The 20,360-nt window shown below is 54.5% G+C and overlaps 1 protein-coding gene across 5 annotated transcripts in view; it reads right to left on the bottom strand.

Moving 5' to 3' along the window:
- Nucleotides 1–14,528, bottom strand: part of SH2D3C (SH2 domain containing 3C) — a 31,798-nt gene extending 17,270 nt beyond the window's left edge. For 2 of the 5 annotated variants that reach the window (XM_029202970.1, XM_029202968.1), the window contains exons 1-3: nucleotides 14,378–14,528; nucleotides 11,845–12,322; nucleotides 432–471 (exon numbers count right to left, since the gene is read on the bottom strand). In XM_029202970.1, coding sequence (XP_029058803.1) covers nucleotides 432–471; nucleotides 11,845–12,322; nucleotides 14,378–14,414 — 555 coding nt within the window. In that variant the 5' untranslated portion in view covers nucleotides 14,415–14,528. Of the gene's footprint in view, nucleotides 1–431; nucleotides 472–9,703; nucleotides 9,910–11,844; nucleotides 12,323–14,377 lie in introns of those variants that run through there. The other 3 variants (XM_029202971.1, XM_029202974.1, XM_029202972.1) reach the window with 3 other exon arrangements.
- Nucleotides 14,529–20,360: the final 5,832 nt, after the last annotated feature.

A 20,360-nucleotide genomic window follows, 5' to 3' on the forward strand; every position in this document is an offset into this window, starting at 1 on the left:
ACATTCCCAGTGCCCAGGACAAATTAAGCTCATGATCGATGTGACTGTGCCCATTATCTGTGATGAGGAACTGAGTCATCCTTTCCTGCTGCCACCTCCCGGCACCAGCACCACGCGCTCAGAGACCAAGTGGGATTAGAGCCGGTCTTCGCAAGGAGCCACCCTTGGGGCCCTGTCCAGCTGGCAGCTGGATGGAGTCCGGTAGTAACAAACATTGGGAAGTCCTGAGTTTAGGGCCAGGAAAGAATGATGGAAGGCATGGGAAGAAGATGCTGGGATTGAAAGCAGACCCCACACGCTGCCCTGACTCCTAGACCTTCTCCTCCTGGGAACAGTCGGTGAGATCTGGCTCCTAACCAGGCCAGAAAAGGACTCTGCCCTTCCTGGAAGAGACTCTGGGCCCTCCAGTGTCCCCTTCCGGCCCCTCTTACCTTCACATAGTCCCCGCCAGCCTCCGGCTCTCCAGTGGCCCTGGAAGGAGAGAAGAAAAGTGAGTGTTCCCAGCCCTGCCTGGCTCCCCAGCTGCCAGCCTCTGCCCACCTGCAGGCAGGAGGGGGCACTGCAGCTGATAGCATTTGCTGGAATCTGCTGGCTGGGCTACTCCTCCACTCTCCAGCTGTGCGACCCTGGGCAAGTACCTTCACCTCTCTGAGCCTGTTTCCTGTCTGTAAATCAGGGTAATGATAGCCTCTGCTTCCTCGGGTTTTCTCGAGGACTCTGGGAGCTGATGGATGTTATATGCTTAACACGGGGCCTGCTCCCTGAATTGCTATCTTCGACCAGCTTCAGGACGCTGCACTCCCCTGGTGTTCACTCCCCACCTCCTCCCTGACTCCACAGTTGGTGGCCCCAGGCTGGGCCTCAGCCTCCTTTCCTCCCGCCCTACCCTCATTCCCTAGTGCAGAGTGACCCACCCAGTGGCACATCATGGTGCCATTGCTGGTGACATTTGGCTGCGGAATTGATCCCCTCCCCTAAGAGGTGGTCAGGATGGGGCCTGGAGAGGCCAGAGGCTGGGGGTGGCTGTTTTTCCCAGGTGCCAAATAGATATCACCCTTCCTCGTGAGGGCTTCCGTGAGCCACTTCCCCCAGTACTCGGCCTTAAAGGCCCTCGCTTCTCCAATGCAGCCTGGACCTCCCCTTCAACACCAGACTCAGAAACCCAACTGCCTCCTTAGCATCTCCTCTCAGATGTTTGAAGTCATTTTGACTTTCGTATCCAAAGCAGGACTGCCGATCCCCCCCACCCCACGCCCCTGCTCCCCACATCCGATCCCCATCTCAGTTGATGTCAGCTTCATCCTTCTTGTTGCTTTGTTTGGCCCAAAACCCTGCAGTCCTCTGCATCTCCTCTCTCACTCACACTCCATGCCCAATCCATCAGGAAATCCTGTGGCTCTACTTCCAAAATAGATCCTGACCACTTCTCTCCATGTGTCAACCCTGCCCCATCTGGGACGCTCTCTGTGTCCTCTGTGGAGCACACAGCAGCCTTCTCGCTGTGTCTGCCCTCACAGCCCTCTGCCACCCAGGCGGCACTCAAGTGAAAAGCTAAGCAGATCTCGGTGCACAAACCACCCCCAAGCCTCCCATCTCTCAAAGAACAAAATCTAAATCCCACTCCATGGTCTGCAAATGGCTGGCCATGTAATTTATCAACTAAACCAAGACTTTTCTTTCCTTGTGAGAGTAAAGAGGGTGCCATTTTCATGCCAGAAAAACAAGTGTAAACAGGCTCATGTGTTCCCCAACCTACAATGCCCTGTGTGGCCCTGGTGGTATCTGACTGCCCACCTCATCAATTCCCACCCCCAAAATATGCCTCCCTCCCTCATTCTATCCCTCATTCTGCCCCGGCCACATTGGCCTCCTTGCCAAGCCCGTTCTTGCCACAGGGCCTTTGCACTTGCTGTTCCCTTGCCTGGAATGCTCTCCGCCCCACCCCACATCATCACACAGCTTGCCCCTCCCCCTACTTTATTTAGTGCTCTGCTTAATGTCCCCAACCCAGAGAAGCCTTTCCTGACCACCCTGCCAAGAATAGTCCCTTGTCCCTCACTCTCTGTCCTCAACCCTGCTTTCTTTTCCTCAATCTCTGCCTGAAACAATCACTTTACATTTATTTGTTGACTCAGTTACCTGACGCCTCCCCTGGGGCACTAACTTTATATAGCTCACAGGTGAGCCCCCACCACGGTGCCTGGCACATGGTAGGAGCTCAAGAACTCTTTATTGCTTAAGGAATGTATGAACAGTAAACCCTCAACCAGTATTCATCACTGTTGTTATTATTAATTCCCTCAACCAGTATTCATCACTATTGTTATTATTAATTCTGTCAGGCTGGGCCCTGGTTCTCTGGCTGGCACAGGCCTCAGTATTGTCATCTGCAAAATAGGGAGGAAAGTCAAACATCAGGGAACTGCTTCCTCAAATACAGAAGCACCAAATTTAAATTTAAATGTGATAAATCTAATAAAATAAATTTAAAACAAAAACAGCTGAGCTAAAAACAAGACAAAACAAAAACTGTGGGTGAAGTATATGTTTCCAGGGCAGAATTCCATGCAGGGTTTCCCCCAGCTCCTGAGGCCAGGGGCTCCTCATTGAGATGCTGTCTGACAGTCCTCCCTGTTCTGACATTCCAGAGTCCCTGGTGCTAGCCTTCCTTCCTGCAAAGTCCTTGCTGACCTCTAACCATAGTCCCTCAAGCTGCAGCCTGGCCCCAGCAGGCTCCCAAAGGTGTTTGGGTTCTCTCTGTCCAGCCAAGTTGGGAGTGGAGTGGAGTACAGACCCCTCCCCCTCTCACCACCCTGCTCTTCCTGGGTGAGGTGTCCCATCCCAGTGTTTCCGGCCATTTAGGCCCGGAAATCCTCCCACTGCTGGGAACAGATTGGCCAGGACACTGGGATCGCCTAGCACTTCCTCCTGCTTCCTGTCCACTTCCCCTCACGCTCTGGGCAGGAGCAGAACCTTGGGGAGGGGGCGCCTGCCCCAGGGAGCAGGTGGGCTGAGGTGGCCAGAGCCAGCGGGGGTGCTCAGGCAGAGGCCCAGGCCCGGGAAGCTGAGGGCCTGGAGTCACCATCAGCACCCAGCACCTCTCCCTGCCCCCCTACAACACTCCAGGATTCCTAAGACATAAGGTGACCATGTTGGCTCACCACCCACTGACATCATTTGCCCAGACTATGGCCACCACCTCATCACTGCCTCCCAGCCTGCATCTGTGTCCCTCTGACTTGTTCTCCCCCCAGCAGCCAGAGCAATCCTGTTAAAATGAGTCAGCTTATGACTTTCCTCTGCTCCAGCCCACTGGAGTGAGCCCCAGTTTCACTCAGAGTAAGAGCTGAAGTCCTGGGGGCTTCCCTGGTGGCACAGTGGTTAAAAATCCGCCTGCCAGTGCAGGGGACACAGGTTCGAGCCCTGGTCCGGGAAGATCCCACATGCTGCGGAGAAACTAAGCCTGTGTGCCACAGCTACTGAGCCTGCACTCTAGAGCCGCAAGCCACAACTACTGAGCCCGTGAGGCACAACTACTGAGCCCGTGCGCCACAACTACTGAAGCCCGTGTGCCTAGAGTCTTATTGTGCTCCACAATAAGAGAAGCCACCGCAATGAGAAGCCCGTGCACCGCAACAAAGAGTAGCCTCCACTGGCTGCGACTAGAGAAAGCCCACGTGCAGCAACAAAGACCCAACGCAGCCAAAAATAAATAAATAAATATATATATTTTTAAAAAGCTGAAGTCCTCATAACAGCTTTCACACACTGGCTCTGACCACATTCCCCTCACTCACGCTGCCCCAGCCAGGCTGGGCTTCTTGCTGCCTTTTGTTCCCACCTCAGGGCCTTTGCACTTTCTGTTCCCTCTGCGAGAATACTTTCCCTCCAGATATCCACTGAGCTCCCGCCTTTCCCTCCTTCAGGTTTTTACCAAAATGTCCCTTCTCAGTGAGGCCTTCCCTGGTTGCCCATCTGGAAGTGAAGTGTGGCCTCTCAATGCTCCCCACCTCCCCGCCCTGCTTCGTCCTTCTCCGTAGCACTTCATCTGACTTGCCATGCACTATCTCCTCTCACCAGAATATCAGCTCCACAAGGGCAGGGGTTGGGTTCTGCTTAGAATGGTGCCAGGCACCCTATAAATATGTTTTGCTCTGTTTTGTATTTTTTGGTCACACTGCGTGGCATGTGGAATCTTAGTTCCCTGACCAGGGATCGAACCCGTGTCCCCTGCAGTGGAAGCACGATGTGTTAAACACTGGACCACCAGGGAAGCCCCTGTAAAGATGTTTTTGAATGAATAAATGTCACAGCAGCCCCTGCAATCCTGAGGACAAACTCTAGTTCTCATGGGTCGGCCCGCTGTGACCCAGCCCCTGCCAGCCACGCCTCCTCTCTTCCTTAGGGTCCTCCATGCACTCAGGCTTCACACTTCCTCCAAAGAGCTCTACCCGCTCCAGCCTCAGGACCTTTGCACGTGATATTCCTTCTGCCTAGAGGAATTCTCTCCCTTAGAGTCAGAGTAATCCCTACTCAGCCTGCAGATCTCAGTTTGCTTGGAGACTTCTAGAATGTTCTCTCTCCCTTTGTAATGATCAAATCCAGGAATCAAAGCTTCCATTTTAAAAAACTCAGCTCCGGGCTTCCCTGGTGGCCCAGTGGTTAAGAACCCGCCTGCCAGTGCAGGGGACACGGGTTCGAGCCTTGGTCTGGGAAGATCCCACATGCCGCAGAGCAACTACGCCCGTGTGCCACAACTACTGAGCCTGCACTCTACAGCCTACGTGCCACAACTACTGAGCCCGCGAGCCACAACTACGAAAGCCCGTGTGCCTAGAGCCCACGCTCCACAACAAGAGAAGCCACTGCAATGAGAAGCCTGCGCAACGAAGAGTACCCCCTGCTCACAGCAACTAGAGAAAGCCTGCACACAGCAACGAAGACCCAACGCAGCCAAAAATAAATAAATAAATATTTAAAAATAAAAATAATAAAATAAAACTGAAATACTGTATTTTTAAAAAAATAAAAAACTCAGCTCCATTAATTAATTAATTAATTAATTTCTTATTTTATGGATTTAAAAGGCACTTCCTCTCTAATATTTGTGGTGAAATCAATTAATAAATAATAGTGACAACTGAGCTAAATCAGTTCCACTAAATCAGCTGCATTAATTATTTAAATAACCAACCCCTTTAATTGCCTGTATTAGCTGATTTGTTCTTATAACTGGTACCACTTATTGCATACGTTAGCTTAATTAATTGAATTAATGATCAGTCATTAGAGTCCATTATCCTTTATTTCCCCAGTGCAGGTTTCGGTCTGAGCTTTACTTTTGGGGTCTCCATACTGGCCAGGAGGGAAGGGTGAGGCTCCCCCAGGGACCCTGGAGGAGAGGCTGCCATCCTGTTCCACCTTGGCCCTCCCTCACCACAGGCAGCCTTGCCCTGCAGAGCCCTGCAGCCTCGCTGCCCTCTGTCTGTCCCCCACTTTGCTCCCTGGGGTGTGGTCATATGGCCTTGAGAGGAGATTTCCCCAACGTCTGCCTCATGCTTCCCAGCTTTCCCCCTGCCCTCCCCTCTCTGAGCTTCAACTTCCTCATCTGTGAAATGGGCATATTTTAACTGTCTTCCCAGAGGGGCTGCAAGGATCCTATGAGAAGGAAAGGTGGAAGGTTCCTTAGCCCCTGTGGTTCCTCTCGTTGCCCCAGCACCACCACCCCCGCAAATGAAATCTCCCATCCTGCTCTTCCTGGGGGGTTGGGTTGAAGATACCCTCCCTCCTTCACTCCGACTTTCACTCACCCGGGGCAGAGAAGCAACCCTGCTCTACGCTCCTTAGTCCTTAAAGACCCTGAGAAGGGACAGCTGGGGTGGAAAGCCCCATCTCTCTGGGGACACCCAGCCAAGAGGCCTTTGGGATTCCCTGCCAGGAAGGCCCTTGGCTTTAGCCTCTGCCCTGCCCCCTCTCCTGTACGATGGGCCACCACCGTCCTGGAGACGTCCTTCCTCCTCTCCGCCATTCTGCGCCCTCAGTCCTCTTGACAGGGGTGAGCTCCCCAGCAGAGCTCAGGAAGGGCCCCAGCTCTGTGAGGAGAGGACAGATCAGGGTCGCTCATCCCGGGGCAGAGCTGAGGAGTCTGAGTCCCAAGAGCTGCTGAGACTTAACAGCTGCTGGAGACGAGCAAATGGGGAAGATGACTGAATGCCTGTGCAGAAGCCCCGCTTTATAGCAGGGCAGAGCTGCTCAGACGAGACCTGGCTTGGCTCTGCTTTATTCCTTGCCCAAGGCAGGCTCCCCCAGATGATGGGGACTGCTCCTGGATGGAGATGCGGGACACTGGGGAGGGGAAAGTGAAGAAAAAGAATATTCCGACCAGACCAGGAACCCAGAATCAACATGAGGAAGAGGAAATGAAGTGGGCATGGACAGGGGAAAGACCCTCAGGGGCTCTGAAGAGGGCCCTCAGCTGGGAGGGAGGAGGCTGTGTGACCCTGGGCGAATCCCCCTTGTTGGGCCTCGGTTTCCTCTTCTACAAATGGGTGTGGTGATCGCCTGAGCATCCTGTGTACCGGTACTTCCTCGGGCCAGGTCCAGGTTAAATGCTCTACTTTGTCTAGTCCTCACGGTGACCCTGTGAAGCAGGTGCTGTTATTGTCCCCAATTTACAGATGGGGAAACTGAGGGTCAGAGAGGGGAAGGGGGTTTCTCAATGTTGTAAAGACAGTCAGCAGTGGGCCTCTGAGCCGCTGATGTAGCCGACCCCTTTCTTCCCCAGCTCTCACGCCACATACGTCCAGCATTCTGTAAACAGAGTCCGCTAAGGGTTTGAGGGGATGTGGCTCCAGCTGGGGTTGGTGGGGGGACCGTCCATCCTTCCTGAGCCAGCGCAGTTCCCACAGCCTCAGGCGTCTGGGGGTCTCAAGGGCTATGAGAAAGTCTCCACAGGAAATGAGAGCCAGGAGCAGCTGGGCCCCTTTGGAAGACAAGGACCAGCCGCCCAGAGTCTGAGGAGGCTGAATGGGCTGAGCCCACCACGGCCCCCTCCCCCCCGTGGGTAATCACTACCAGATGCCCAGCAGCTGACGTCACTTTGCAGGGCCGAGAGGGTCGTGGGACTCTGGGGAGTGTTGGGAATTCTTGGACAGGAATCAACATTCCGAAAGGAAATGGTGGGGGGGTGGGGACGGGGGTCTTGGCCTGTTCTCAATGCCTGGCACCAGGGCTGGGGCACGGGCAACACAGGGTGCCCCCGGCCGGGGTGCTCCCTTCTCCACATCTCAGTTTCCTTCTGAACAGCCCTGGAAGTGGAGTGGAGGGGTCTGGGTCTCTGGGAGGCAGGAAAGGATGTTCAGGTGAGACGCTTTAGAATGAGTAGGACTGCGGTCAAATCCTCCTTAAAGGAGAAGTCCTCGTAAAACATAAGTCAGAGTGGGGCCTTCCTCTGCTTGAGGCCAGCAACGGCTGCAACTCGCTCAGAGTCAAAGCCAGGTCCTTGCCGGGCCTTCCAGGCCTCACTTATCTGAACCCATTTCCTTTCTGGCCTCACTTCCACCACTCCTCTCCCCAGCCCCCACCTTGCTCTCTGCTGCTCCTCAAACGTGCCAAGGATGCTTCCACCTCAGGGCCCTCGTACCTGCTATTCCTTCGGCCTAGTATACCCTTCCCCAGATATCAAGATGGTTTGTTCCCAGTACACTGAAAATAATATAATATTGCATATCAACTATATTTCAACTAAAAAAAAAAAAAAGAGGGTCTGTTCCCTCATCTCCTTTGCTCAAACATCAGTTTCTCACTGAGACTTTTTTCCTGGCTAACCTTCCTAAATTGCTATCACCAGCCACTACCCTCCAAGACCAGTTCCCCTACTTGATTTGAATCTTTCTCCGTAGTGCTTTTCTCTTCTGGCTGACCAGGTAACTCATTATCTTGTTTATCATCTGTCTCCCCCACACTGGAATGGGGGATCCTTGAGAGCAGGGTTTTGTCTGCTGTGCTCACTGCTGTCTCCCTAGAACCTAGAAGAATGTCTAGGAATAGTTGCATCTCAGTAACTATTAAAATGAATGAAATTCCAACTCAACTGTGTCATCTCAAGCAAGTTGTTAACCTCACAAAACCTCGATGTCTTCATCTGTAAAATGGGCTCCTATTACCGCCTTTTCAGGGGGGTATGGGAAGTCATTTGAAGTAATGGTAGAGACAGCTCTGAGATTTTTACTTGCAGGAGGTGAAATGTGGCCTAGTGGTTAAGTGCTTGGGCTTGGGAGTTGGTCAAGACGGAATCAAATCTAGGCTCTGACACTTAATCTCTCTGTGACCCCAGGAAAGTCCCTTTCTCTCTCTGAACCTCAGTCTCCTCGCTGGTAAAATGTGGTAGATGGCACCCATTGAGTGTTCCAGGCAGGGCCAGCCAGTTGTCCTCTGGTGGGACCCTGGACTGACAATTCCTATGTGTGTGTGTGGGTGTGGGGTGTTGGGGGACCTCCCTTCCCTCTCTGAGACTCTGCTTCCTCCTCTATAACATGGACTGAAGGTAGAGTGTCAGGGCTCTCTGGACCCACTATTTCCCTGCAGAAGGCTGAGGGTGCCGGGGGATGGGGGGAGACTGGGCTGGTGCTCTCCTTTTTGGGAGCTAAATGCCCTTCATTCCCCTTCTATCGGCCCCTCCTCCCTCCTTCCTCTGCATCCCCCATGATCTCAGCAGGGAACAGGGCACCAGGAAACTCCTGCAGCCTCACCTCTTCCCCTTCCTTCCTTTTGCTCCAGGTGCAACCTGCTTCCCAGGGGGTAGGGGAGGGACACGTCTTCCCCAGCTTAGGCTGCTCCCTGAACAGCCACTGGGACGACCCCCTTGGGTCGTCAGGAATGAGGCTCCCAGTCTTACTCAGTGGCAGTTCTCAAATGCCCTTGTTCCCAAGCTGGATGGATCCTCAGAGACCATCCCAGGCCCATCTTGGCTGCTGGGGAGATTGAGGTCCAGAGTAGGGCAGGACAAGCCTGAGATCACACAGGCAAAGCAGGTCGCCTGACTCCACCACAGATCTGGGCTTCACAGGCTCCTAGAAGAAATGTTCAACAATTCCTGGACTCCTACTTGGCCTGGAGAGCAGGTGGGACACTGGGTCCCAGGGCACCAGGAAAGGGCTCAATCTGATCTGCTAACCCCACCCCCCTCAGGACCCCTGGACACTCCAGATGATTAGGGGGGGAAGGGAGAGTCTCCCTATTTCCTCTTAGCTCTAAGCCAGGCCCGATGCCAGAGGCACTGCCAGGACCATCTCTGCCCACAGAGGAGGAAGGCTGGGTCCTAGACTTGGCATTCTCAAGGTGTCTCAATACCTGCTGGAGGGGAATGGGTTGCCTAGTCGTTGAGGGCCTGGTCCAGGAAGGTGGAATTAAACCCTAGCTCTGACTTTCACTAGTTGTGTCAAACTGGGCAAGTAAACCTCTCTTTCCTCATCTGAAAACTGGAGATCGTAATAGTGCCTCTCTTCTGGTACTGTTGTGACCAGAAGATGCCCAACCTGTGCCGGGAGAGGCTGGGGATAGAGTTACACCAAAAGAAAGTTTAAAAGTCCCTGATGTTAAACTCACACCCAGGTTTGTCAGCTGCCCCAGGGGCACGGATTTCCCCCTCAGACAACTCCCGTTCCGGGCGGCGGCCCTCCTCGGTCCCAGCTCGGTCACTCACCCTCTGGGTCCCAGTGCGGGGCACCTTCGGCCCACCGCAGTCATAGTTCCCTGTCTTCGCGGCCTGCCACCCGTGGACCTCCTCTGCTCGACGGCTCCCGCCTTTCTCAGGATACGGAGCTGCGGAGCCTAGAGCAGGACTCCTGGGGAGGAGCCTGGCCTGTAGGCCACGCCTCGGACATGCCCCTCTGCCCTCCCTGGGCGCGCTCCACCGCCTACTTCTCCCTCCGGGAAGGACACGCCCCGCCTCGGACACGCCCCCCGCCTGCTGTCTCGCTCCGCCCTCTACCCCATCTGTCAGGTCGGAGCGGGAAGGACACGCCCCCGAGCACACCCCCTCCGCCTCGCCCCGCCCCACTCCGAGGCCAGCTTCCCCAACAGTCCCTGCGCCGCATGGGAAGGCCACGCCCCCTGCACACGCCCATTCACCACGCCCCGCCCCGCCCCGCCCCGCCCCGCTTCAGCAAACCCTCAGCTGGCTTCTCAGACTTTGGTTACCTCAGAACGCCCCCGGAGTTACGAGGCCCGCTATCCTGCATACAACCCTTGCTCCACACCCGAATGAGGCCGAATTTAAGAGGGGATGGCAAGAGAAGGCAGCCTGGAGCAGCCAGAGATGGTGGAAAAGCATTTGTTTTATTCATCATAAACGTAAGCACTCCCATTTACCGAGTTGTTTGTGGTGTGTCAGGCGCTGTGCTAAGATTTTACAAGTATGTTACTCTTGAATTCTCACCACAACCCTACAAGGTAGGTGCTATCGTTGTGCCCATTTATCAGATGAGAAGAGTGAGGCTCGGGGAAGGGAACAGACTTGTCCAAGGTCATGCAGTCAGTAAGAGGCAGCGTCTGGACCGGATTCACTCTGCAGCTTTACAAGGTCCTGCTCCCCACTGAAGGACCAATTACCCCAGCACACAGAAGCTGTGCTTGGTGTCTCAGGGCAAAGTCACTCAAGAGAGGTTCCAGAACCAACCCTAGAGTTACTTTTGCTCAGATTTTTTCCCCCTCTTTATTTCAATAGGTACATCTGACGAGTATGGTTTAGACAAAGGCTCTGAAGGTTGAAAAGCAAGGGACTGGGGGTGCAGGGGTGGTGGTGGGATGAATTGGGAGATTGGGATTAACATATATACACTAATACGTATAAAATAGATAACTAAGAACCTGCTGTATAAAAAAATAAATTAAAAAAAAGAAATAAACTGGAAAAAAAGAAAAGAAAAGCCAGGGACTCCTTTGGTGGGGGCTGAGGGGGTCTCCCAAGGGCATGAAGTACATGGCTGTAGGGCTTAGAAGATGGTGGGTACAATGTGGTGGATAAGTGTGCAGCCACTGGAGACAGGCAGCTTCCTGCTCAAATCCCAGCCCTGCAACCTTGGCTGAGTCTCAGTTTCCCCATCTGTAAGATTGGTGGGGGGCGGAGGGGGCGGGTAATAGTACAATCTTTTACAGAGTGTTCAGTGAGTAACATTTGTTTTGACACCCAGTAAAATGGGTACTGACTAAATGAGAGCTATTTGTATTTTTTCATCACTATTTGTATTTTTGTATCAACTCAACACACACTGTAACCAAGTTAGTTAACAAGTGGTCTTCTAGATCAAGGGGAGCAATGCTGTCCAGCAGAATTAAAGGTGGTGATTCGGGTGTGAGCCCCAGGGCAGGGATCCAGTGATTGGGCTTGGATCCACCCAGTAGCTGAGGGCCCATGCTGGAGGCTGCCTAGGGCTTTGGAGTCGGGGTGGGCGTGGGGGGCGGGGGTTGGTCTTAGTTCAAGTCCTAAGTTTGTCATTTGCTAGATGTGCACCCTGACTGGGGCAGATGACATTCCCTCTCTGAATCTCAGTTTCTTCTTCTGTCATATGGAAATAACAGTATCTTCTCCCCGGGTTTGTTTGTTTTTTCCCTGTTTTTGTTTTTGTTTTTTTCCTGAGAATTAATTACAAGTGAAGGGCTAAGTACAGTGCCTGGTCTATAGTAAGCACTTGGTTAATGTGTAGGTATGTTTGTGCGTGTGTGTTTTGTTTTGTTTCTACTCAGATGTGTGTGTTGGGGGGTCCTCTCCAGGATCTACTGGTAGGAGGCTGGAGACACCATCCCCGCAGGTCCTGCCCTCACCCTCCCCTGATGGGCACCTACCTTTCTGAGACCACGTTCCTGGGGTCTCGCTCCTCTTCTGTGTCTGCACTGGGGTCCTCAGGTTTTCTCATGGGGCCCACTTCCACTGCTGAAGGGTTGGGTCCCACTGCTGGGGTGTCCTCCACGGGGGCATCGGTCCCCACCACCACCTTCTTGGCTGCCTCCAAGCCTGAGGGGTCAGGCAGCCCTCGGGGCACCACATGGGGCTCAGGGCCAACCTCCCGGGCCTCCTGGGTGGCCTGTTGGTCCCGAACCTTCTTGATGCTGGGGCGAGGCATGGTGCCCATGTGGCTGTACATGTCGCTGGAGCGGGCATAGGCCGGGGGGCTCTTGGGGACTGTCACCATGTCATCCTGTGTGGCGTCAAAGGTGTCAGCCTCCAGATGGGGCCGGATGCTGTTGGAGGCCAAAGATCGTCTCAGAGTGAAGGACCGAGGAAGGTTGGAGAGACTCCCAAAGCCCTTGAACTTGAAGAACTCTGGCAGTGGGAAGGGGAGGGAAAGAAGTTAATGATATTGCCAGCACTAATAATAATAACAATGAAATGTCTGCGCAGTTCCACTCATTGACGGTCCAAGGAGGGTTAGGAGTTTCACTGACACCCCCTCTAACTGTTATGGTATAATATGGCAGCTCTGGAATTGCAGAGCCCTGGGCTTGAATCCCTTGAATTCCACATCCTAGCTGTGTGACCTTAGGCAAGTCACTTGTCCTCTCTGAACCTCACTCTCCACAACAGTAAAATAGAGATTATAGTACCCATCTCCTATGGGCAATGGGAGAACTGAAGAAAAGCATGAACTCAGCATGTAAATAACATGCTTAGCATGGTACCTGACACACAGAGTAACCTCCATAAGAAGTAATGAAGTAATGAAGATGATCACAATAAATGCCTCTGCATTTGTCAAACATGCTGCATGCATTAATTACTTCACTGAATTCTCAACACAACTCCATGACACACGTTTAATCCCCCATTTTCCAGATGAGGAAACTGAGGTTCAGAGCTGTGACATGACCTGCCTGAGGTCACACAGCGGGAGGCGAAGCATGTGTGTGTGTGTGTGTGTGTGTGTGTGTGTGTGTGTGTGTGTGTGAGACGTGTGTGTTGGGGTGGGCGGGGGCGTTTGAATGAGACTCTGTGCCCCTGAGGTGAGGGTGAAATGAGAAGGGGGTTGTCGGGAGCCTGAGGGTCCCACTCCCTGCGGTTCCGTCCTTCCTGTCAGCTGAGCCTGGTGTTGGGACTCAGGCAGCAGTGCTCGGGTGATACCATCTCCTCGTTTCCGCGGGGGTGCATGTGAGTTCCCTCCTCCCCATCCCCAGCTGTGAGACTGCCCTTCCTCGCAGCCACCACCATCTGACTGACTTCACTACAGCCTCCAGATAAGCAAAAAGGAAAAACCCTGGCATTTGCCACTTCCTCGGCATCCTGTGCCTCCTCAGGTCCTCACAACCATGATGGAATATATCGGTGGGATGCCCCCATCTGACCAGACAGAAAACTGAGGCCCAGAGAGGGGAAGGAATTTGCCCAGGGTCACAAAGCAAGGCTGAGCCTGGACAAGGGCCCAGGGCTCTGGATTGCTGGGGTCAGTGTTCTGGGGCTTTCCTCCCAGTCCTGCCTGCCCCCTCACTTGGTCTTATTCTCTGCCTCCTGACAAATGCTGTCAGAAGATGCTGAGGCTCTGCTCTTAGAAAGCTATGCCGTGGGGCAGAAATTGTGCCAACGACTGCCTTCTTTCTCAGCACTGCTTGTTTTGTCCCCTGGGGACTGGGGGTCTGGAGGAAACAGTAGTGGGGCAGGGAGGGAAACTGAGGCCCAGAGTCCAGGAACTTGAGATTGAGCCCTGCTCAGTAGCCCCATATGACCTCAGGCAAGTGTCTTGGTCTCAGTCTTTTCATCTGTCATAATCCTTGCCCTGTCTACCCTCCTGTGCTGTCAGATCAGAAGAATCAGGGGAAACTGAAGTTTGCTGGCACCAGGAAGGGATCACCAACCTGGGGGAGAAGTGATGGGTGGGTGTGGCCCCTCACTGAGTTGCTCTGGGTCCCAGCGTCACTGCTGATGGGGACATGGGACAGGATCTCATGGCACACACCCCTCCCCCCGCCTCAGCCACAGCAACTCCCAGCCTGAGACCCCATGTGAACCAGGCCCAGAGGCAGGGGGTGGACTGCGTGGAGGTCTTCCCTGGCCCAGCCATGAGGTCAAAGGGAGCCAGAGGACACGCAGACGAATGGAGAGACTGAGAGTTGGGGTGGGGAGAGACAGAGAAGTAGAGACGGGCAGAGACAGACAAGAGACGAACAGAGATGGAGAGCCTAACCAGCTGGAGAGAGAGAGATACCGGGCCAGTGATGGAGAGATGGCGACTGGAAACTCAGAAGCAGAGGCCTCTGGAGAGAGGCAGAGATGGACAGAAAGAAAAACAGAAACGAGGTAGAGTGATGAAGAAGCAAATACAGAGAGGCTGAGATGGACGGACAGACAGAGGGATGAAGGACAGTGCAAACGGCACCCTGCACTCACTGAACTTTTTGCTGGCCTTCTTGGTCCCCTCCGTCATCTTGGCAAGTCGTGCAAAGCCCCCGGCTGGAAGGCAAGTGGCCACTCGAAGCTCTGGACATCAACGCTGAGATGCCTCCCTCACCTCCCCTTCCCCTTTCTCGCGCCCTCTCACTCGCTTCCTCTGTGTATTTTTAAACCAGTGAAACTCCCACAGCCCCACCCTCCCCATCCTCTCTGCAGGGGGCGGAGGCAGGGGCCTCCCCCAGTCCCGGCCCCTGTGGGCCTCCTCCTTGGCCTCGGCCTCGGGGAGGCAGGGGACAGACCGCAAGCGCGTGAGATCTGGAAGGTCTGGGAAATAAACCACAGACTCTGGGAACAGAGCCCACTGGGCTGGGGGCCTCTGGGGACCTGCCAACAGCTATCAGGGGGTCTGGCCAGCAGGCTGGGAGGGGGCAGGGAGTCAGACCTGAGGGCAGGGGGGTTTATCCTAAGCCTCAGTGCTGGGGGATGCACTGGCAGCGGTGGACAGGAGAGTGCCATGGTTTGGCCTGTGGGCTCTGGGACCCCCCCAGACCCAAATTCAAGTCTTGGCTGGCCGCTTTGTCACTGTGTGATCCTGCACTAGGGGACTCACCTCCCGGAGCCTCAGTTTCCTCTCTGTGAGTAGGGGGTATTTGCAATGCCCACCTCACAGAGTCCAGTGCTTGGTGCAAAGCCTGGCACAGAATCAGTGCCCACTACATTCCTTTTCAAGCTAGCAGGGACATGGCGATAATTTAGTCCACTGCCCCATTGTACAAAGATAGGAAAACCGAGGCACAGACAGGCAGAAGGATTGCCCCAGGTCATACAGCGGGTTGGTGGCACAGACTGGGTTACAACTTGCCCTTTCAGGCCCCTTAACCCACAGCCTGGTGTTTTTCCACCCTGCAACCCCCGTGTGTGTGTGTGTGTGTGTGTGCTCACATGGACAGGGCAGAGATGAGGAAACGAAACCTCTCCTACACAGGTTGTCCCTGACACCTGTGGAGGCTTTCAGCAGCTGCTGGGGGGCGGTGCAGCTGAAAGACCAGGAGCTTCAAATCCTGCCTCTGAGTGCTGCTGACAAGTTACTTCTGCCTCTGAAGCCTCAGTCACTTAATCTCTAGAATAGGCACGAGTGCAAGGTATGCAGTCAACTCCCAGAGGCTCCAGCATGATTGGACATTATTATCCTGGCCCCAGGGCTGGCAACTGGGGCTGTGATAGGGGAAGTTCAAGGTCAGAGGGGGCCCATCCTGCATCCTCCATAAAAATAATGACTACTAACAACTAACATTTTCTGGTCACTTAGTATGTGCCGCCACAGGGCTCAGTTCTTCTGCCCTAACAGGCAAATGTTGTTTCTCTTGTCCTCATTCTACTGATGTGGAAACTGAGCCCCGCCCCCCGCCCAAAGTCAAGTTACCTGGAATTGGGATCTGCCTGTCCAGCTGTGGAGCCTGAGGTCCTAACTTCCACACTCATAGCTCCCACCATCCTCTGGCAGCTGGATGATAGACCTTGGCAGGGGAAGGGTCTGCTGAACCTTCTTGATGGGATGAGGGGGAACCTGAGGCCCTGGGGGGAAAAGGGACACAGACTGTGAGACAGAGGCAGCAAACAGGCCTGGATGGGACAGGTGTTCAAAGTTCAAATGAAAGGATGGGATTTCTGGACCATGGCCTTAGGAGGATAAGGAGGGTACAACTCCAGCTCCCTCTACTGAGCACTAACCATGAGCCAGGCATGGAGCTGGAAGCCCCTACAGATCGTCACAGCCCTGTGAGATGATCCTGGTACTGTCCCATTTCACAGATGAGGGAACTGAGGCTAAAGAGGAGCAGAGACTAGACAGACAGATACCCAGGTGTTCTAACTCCCAGGCCAGTGTCCCTTCCCATCTCTGGGTTGTTGTCAGAAAAGGGAGAGGGGCCTGTGGCCTGGTGGTAGCTGGGGGTCTTCCCTGTGGGAGGTGGAGGGTGGGTTCCCCAGCTTCTCTTCCAAGAGGCAGTCACAGTGATTTGGGCTAACTGCTGAGGCTGTGGCATCAGCCACTGCTGGCTTCCTGGCCAGGCCCACTCCCGACTTGCTGTGTGATCCTCCATAAGAGACTTTACCTCTCTGAGTCTCAGTTTCCTCATCTGTGAAATGGGGTCACAGTAGCCCCCACTTCCTGGAGTTATTGGGAAGACGAAAGGAGCAAATGATGACCCGGGCCAGTACACTATGGCCTCAGCAAACCCTGGTGGTTGTTGCTGAGGGATGGGGGTGGTTCAGGCCAGGGGCAGACTGGCACAGGCCAGGAGAACCCCAGGGCAGGCACGTGGTGTGAAACCTGGGAGTCCCAGCCACGACGAGTCCCTGTTGCCGTGGTGGAGGGGCCTTGTCATCGCCAGGCTGGCCCTGCCGTTGGCCCAGGTGCCAGGGCAGTTGCTGCATCCCTGAGAGGATGAATGGGGCTCAGTGTGGCGGCTCCGCTGAGCTCAGAGCCCTCTTTGTGCTGCCTCAAGTGGCCGTTGGGAGTGTGGCTGGGGACCTGCTGGCGGGTGGCTGTCCCCCAGGCCCTCCTCAGCCAGTGCTGGAGGCCAGCCCAGCCCCACTCTGCAGCACTGAACACACAAGTGCTTTCCCACCTCCAGGCCTTTGCTTGGGCCGGACCCGCACTCGGAATGCCACTTGTCCCTCCACTGGCTCTATCTTTTGCCTCCACTGAGTCCCTGAGGTCTGATTGAGCCATAGTGCCCCAGGAACCCTGCTCTGATTTCTGTCCCCTCCCTCCTTGCCCTCCTCCCCCCAAGTCTATGACACAGTCGTCTGCAATCTGACCAGGTACTATCAGGGATTGGAGGCTTTCAATGTCATAGTCAAAGGTGTTGGACCCAGGCAAACCTGAGTTCAGACCCCACCTCGGGCAAAGTCACATCAACTCTCTGAGCTTCATTTTTCTCATCAGTAAAATTGGACAAATACAACATCCCTCACAGTATCCTGTGGCAACGAAATAACACGTTTATACTGAGAGTTATCATCTGTATTACACTCACTTTTGTCTTTATATGCATGTTCCAAACAGACCTCATGCTCCGTTGAGAGAACTGGCCTCATGCATCCATACTGGCCTCAGGCCTGCTATACTGTAGCACTCAGTAGGTACCTTTCCCCAGCTTGACTCAGTTGTCTTATATTGGGGGACAAAGAGACCTGGCTTTGAATCCCAGCTCCATAGCTCCCTTGCTGCGTGGCCTTTGGCAGGCCACTTCACCACTCTGAACCTGTTTCTTCTTCTGTAACTTTGGCCCCATAATAACAACTTCCTAAGAGGGGTGCTATAAAGTTCTAGGGGTCTGACACATAACAACACGGGGCCGGGCACAGTCAGTACCCAGCCGGTGTGGGCAGAATGTCCATGGGATTGCAGGGCTGTGGGCATCACACAGCCACTCTCTGTCCTGTATCCCCCTATCCAGTGACCCCTTGTCTCCCCAGACAGACCGGCAGCCAAGAGCACCCCACCCCACGAGCCTTTCTTCTTCTCTCAATATGCCCTGTACCCTGTTCCTACTCGGGGGAGGAAAACAGAGGGTCCAGGCCAGGGTCAAACAGCTGGCCAGTGGCTCCCTTTCCTACTCTGTGCCTCAGTTTCCCTAACTGCTAAATGGCAGCAGGACCAGAGGCTCTCTCAGAGCCTGGTCAGTCAATCGGCAAACATTCCTGAGTATTGGCCACATGCCCTGTTTTGCCAGCTTAGCTGATCATGGAAACAGGAAACATTTCCCTCAAACCAGCAAATCAGAAGTCAAAGTCAGTGAGAAATTGTCTCTGGCTAGGACCCAATATCTTCTCACTTTCACCTGGGCAGCCTTCTGAAGGGCTTCTGACTGCTCCTGCCTGCATTCCTCCCCAAGGAAGGGCTAAGGGCCTGAGGCCCTGAGGGGAAGTGACTGGCGATGTCAGGGTTCAGGCCAGGGATGGTGGGGTGGAGGAGGTGACACCACCGGAACTTTTGCTGAGGCCTCTGCCCACAGGATGTGACTTAGGGAGGGCTCATGAGAAACAAGTAGGGGCCCCAGCCTGAGAGTCTGATGGTGGAAGCCACACAAGCCCATGGCAGACCTACCCCCTCCAATGCTACTATCCCCTCCCACACCTCCCACCGGCATCCAAGGCACCCAGCCAGTGGTGCTGTGACAAGACTGTGCCCTAACTCCACCCTCAGCCCAGATGGGTGGGGTCCTGACATGGGTAATTGCTTGGGGTTGGCACCAGACTGACCTGGTTCAAATATCAGTATGGCAACTGGCCAGCTATTTGACCCTGGCCAGTGATGGCACTTCTGAATTTCAGTCCTTCTGAGTACAATAGAGGTAATAATAGTGTAATATTGCTGAGTGAGAATTGAGATAATTCCCATAAAGTGGGAAGCGTACAGCTTGGACCATTTATTTTCCCTTGATAAATTGTACTTACTACAATTGTTATTTTTTCCCTCCTTGCCCTCCCCACCCCCAATTTAGCCAATGGCCACTCTGCTTCTAATAGTGTGCCTGTGAAGCTGACCCTAGATCACTCCCTGACATGCCTCAAACCCCTGCTGGTCTACACTGCCTTCAGGAGAGTGCTCTCTGCTCCTCATCTGACCCTCAAGACCTTCCCTGGAAGGGTCCCCCATGGCAGAACAGGGTCTCTTGGGACACCAGGATCACCAGACCCATTCCTGACTGCTCCTACAAGGAAGCTTCAAGGCCAAGCCATGGGAGCTAAGAGGTGGAGAGCAACCGGGGAAAGGTACTGGGGTGCAATCAGAGAGCACAGCCCTGAAGGCAGGGAGGCCCAGGGGGTAGGAAACAGTGTGGCCACAACCTACGAGGGAAGATGGAAAGAGCCTCAAATGTCACAATTTTGTTTTTCCTGAAGACAGTGGAGGGAAATACATACACACTCCGCTTCAGAATGATCTGGCGGGTGCTCCGAGGGGGACAGATGGAGAGGGCAGACTGGGGAGGACAGGACTCAGGATCCATTGGCAGAGGACTGGAGAGGAGGGGCAGATTGAAGAGGTGCAGAGGAGTTGGAAAGACAGCCTTGTTGGGGGCTGGCTTTTGAGTAGGGCTGGAGGAAGAAAGAGGAGGCTCCTGGAGCCAGAAAGGTATCAGAAAGATGCTGGGGAAGGGCCAGGGTAGGGAAAGGGGGCACAGGACCAGAGAAGGAGATGGGTGAATGGTGGGCTTTGTGCCTGGCACATAAGGATAACAGGCCTCAAACAGCATGACTGCTGTCCTGGACAGACTGTAAATAGCCTGAGTCAAGAGAATCCTCTTCAGGCTCAGACAAGGTTCGAGTCCCAGCTTTGTCACTGTGTGACCTTGAGCAAATGACCTCATCTCTCTGAGCCTCAATGTGCTCTTCTGTAAAATTGGTTAGTGATCCTGACTATGGGGCTGTTGGATTCAGGATTCAGGATTCAGCAGGAACGCTCAGCACTCCCTGAGCACACAAGGGTGTAGAGTAAATGCTAGCTACTTTTGTGACTACTGACCCGGGTCACGACCAGCTCGAGCTCAGCTCAGGGGGGACGGGGGTCCTGTGAGTTTCATCCCTGCCTCCCGGAGAACAGGGGGTCCAGGGATGGAAGGCCTGGGCTTCGCTCGCTCGCCGCCTCCAATGTCGCCGCGCCCCCTGGCGGCTGTCAGTTGCCATATCAACGGCGGGTGGCAGGGGCCCGGGGAGGCGGCGGTGGCGGCCGTTCTCTCCTCCCCAGGCCGGAGGCCGCTCCCTTGGCACCTCCCGCCTTCGCCTGTGAGGGGCTGCACCCCGAGCTGGGGAGGAAAGGGCTCCCCGCGGCAGCTAGCATGTGTAGGTAAACTGAGGCACGCGGCGAGTCGCCCCGCAGCCAGGTGTAGAGCGCGGGGCCCCACCTCCGAAGGCGGAGGAGGGGCCGCGGGCGGTGACGCGCCGAGGGCGGCTGGCGGACAGGGAGCGGGCG

This window comes from Monodon monoceros, unplaced genomic scaffold, assembly GCF_005190385.1.
Source record: "Monodon monoceros isolate NGI ecotype Baffin Bay Population unplaced genomic scaffold, NGI_Narwhal_1 Super_Scaffold_5, whole genome shotgun sequence".
NCBI classification, from domain to species: Eukaryota; Metazoa; Chordata; class Mammalia; order Artiodactyla; family Monodontidae; genus Monodon; species Monodon monoceros.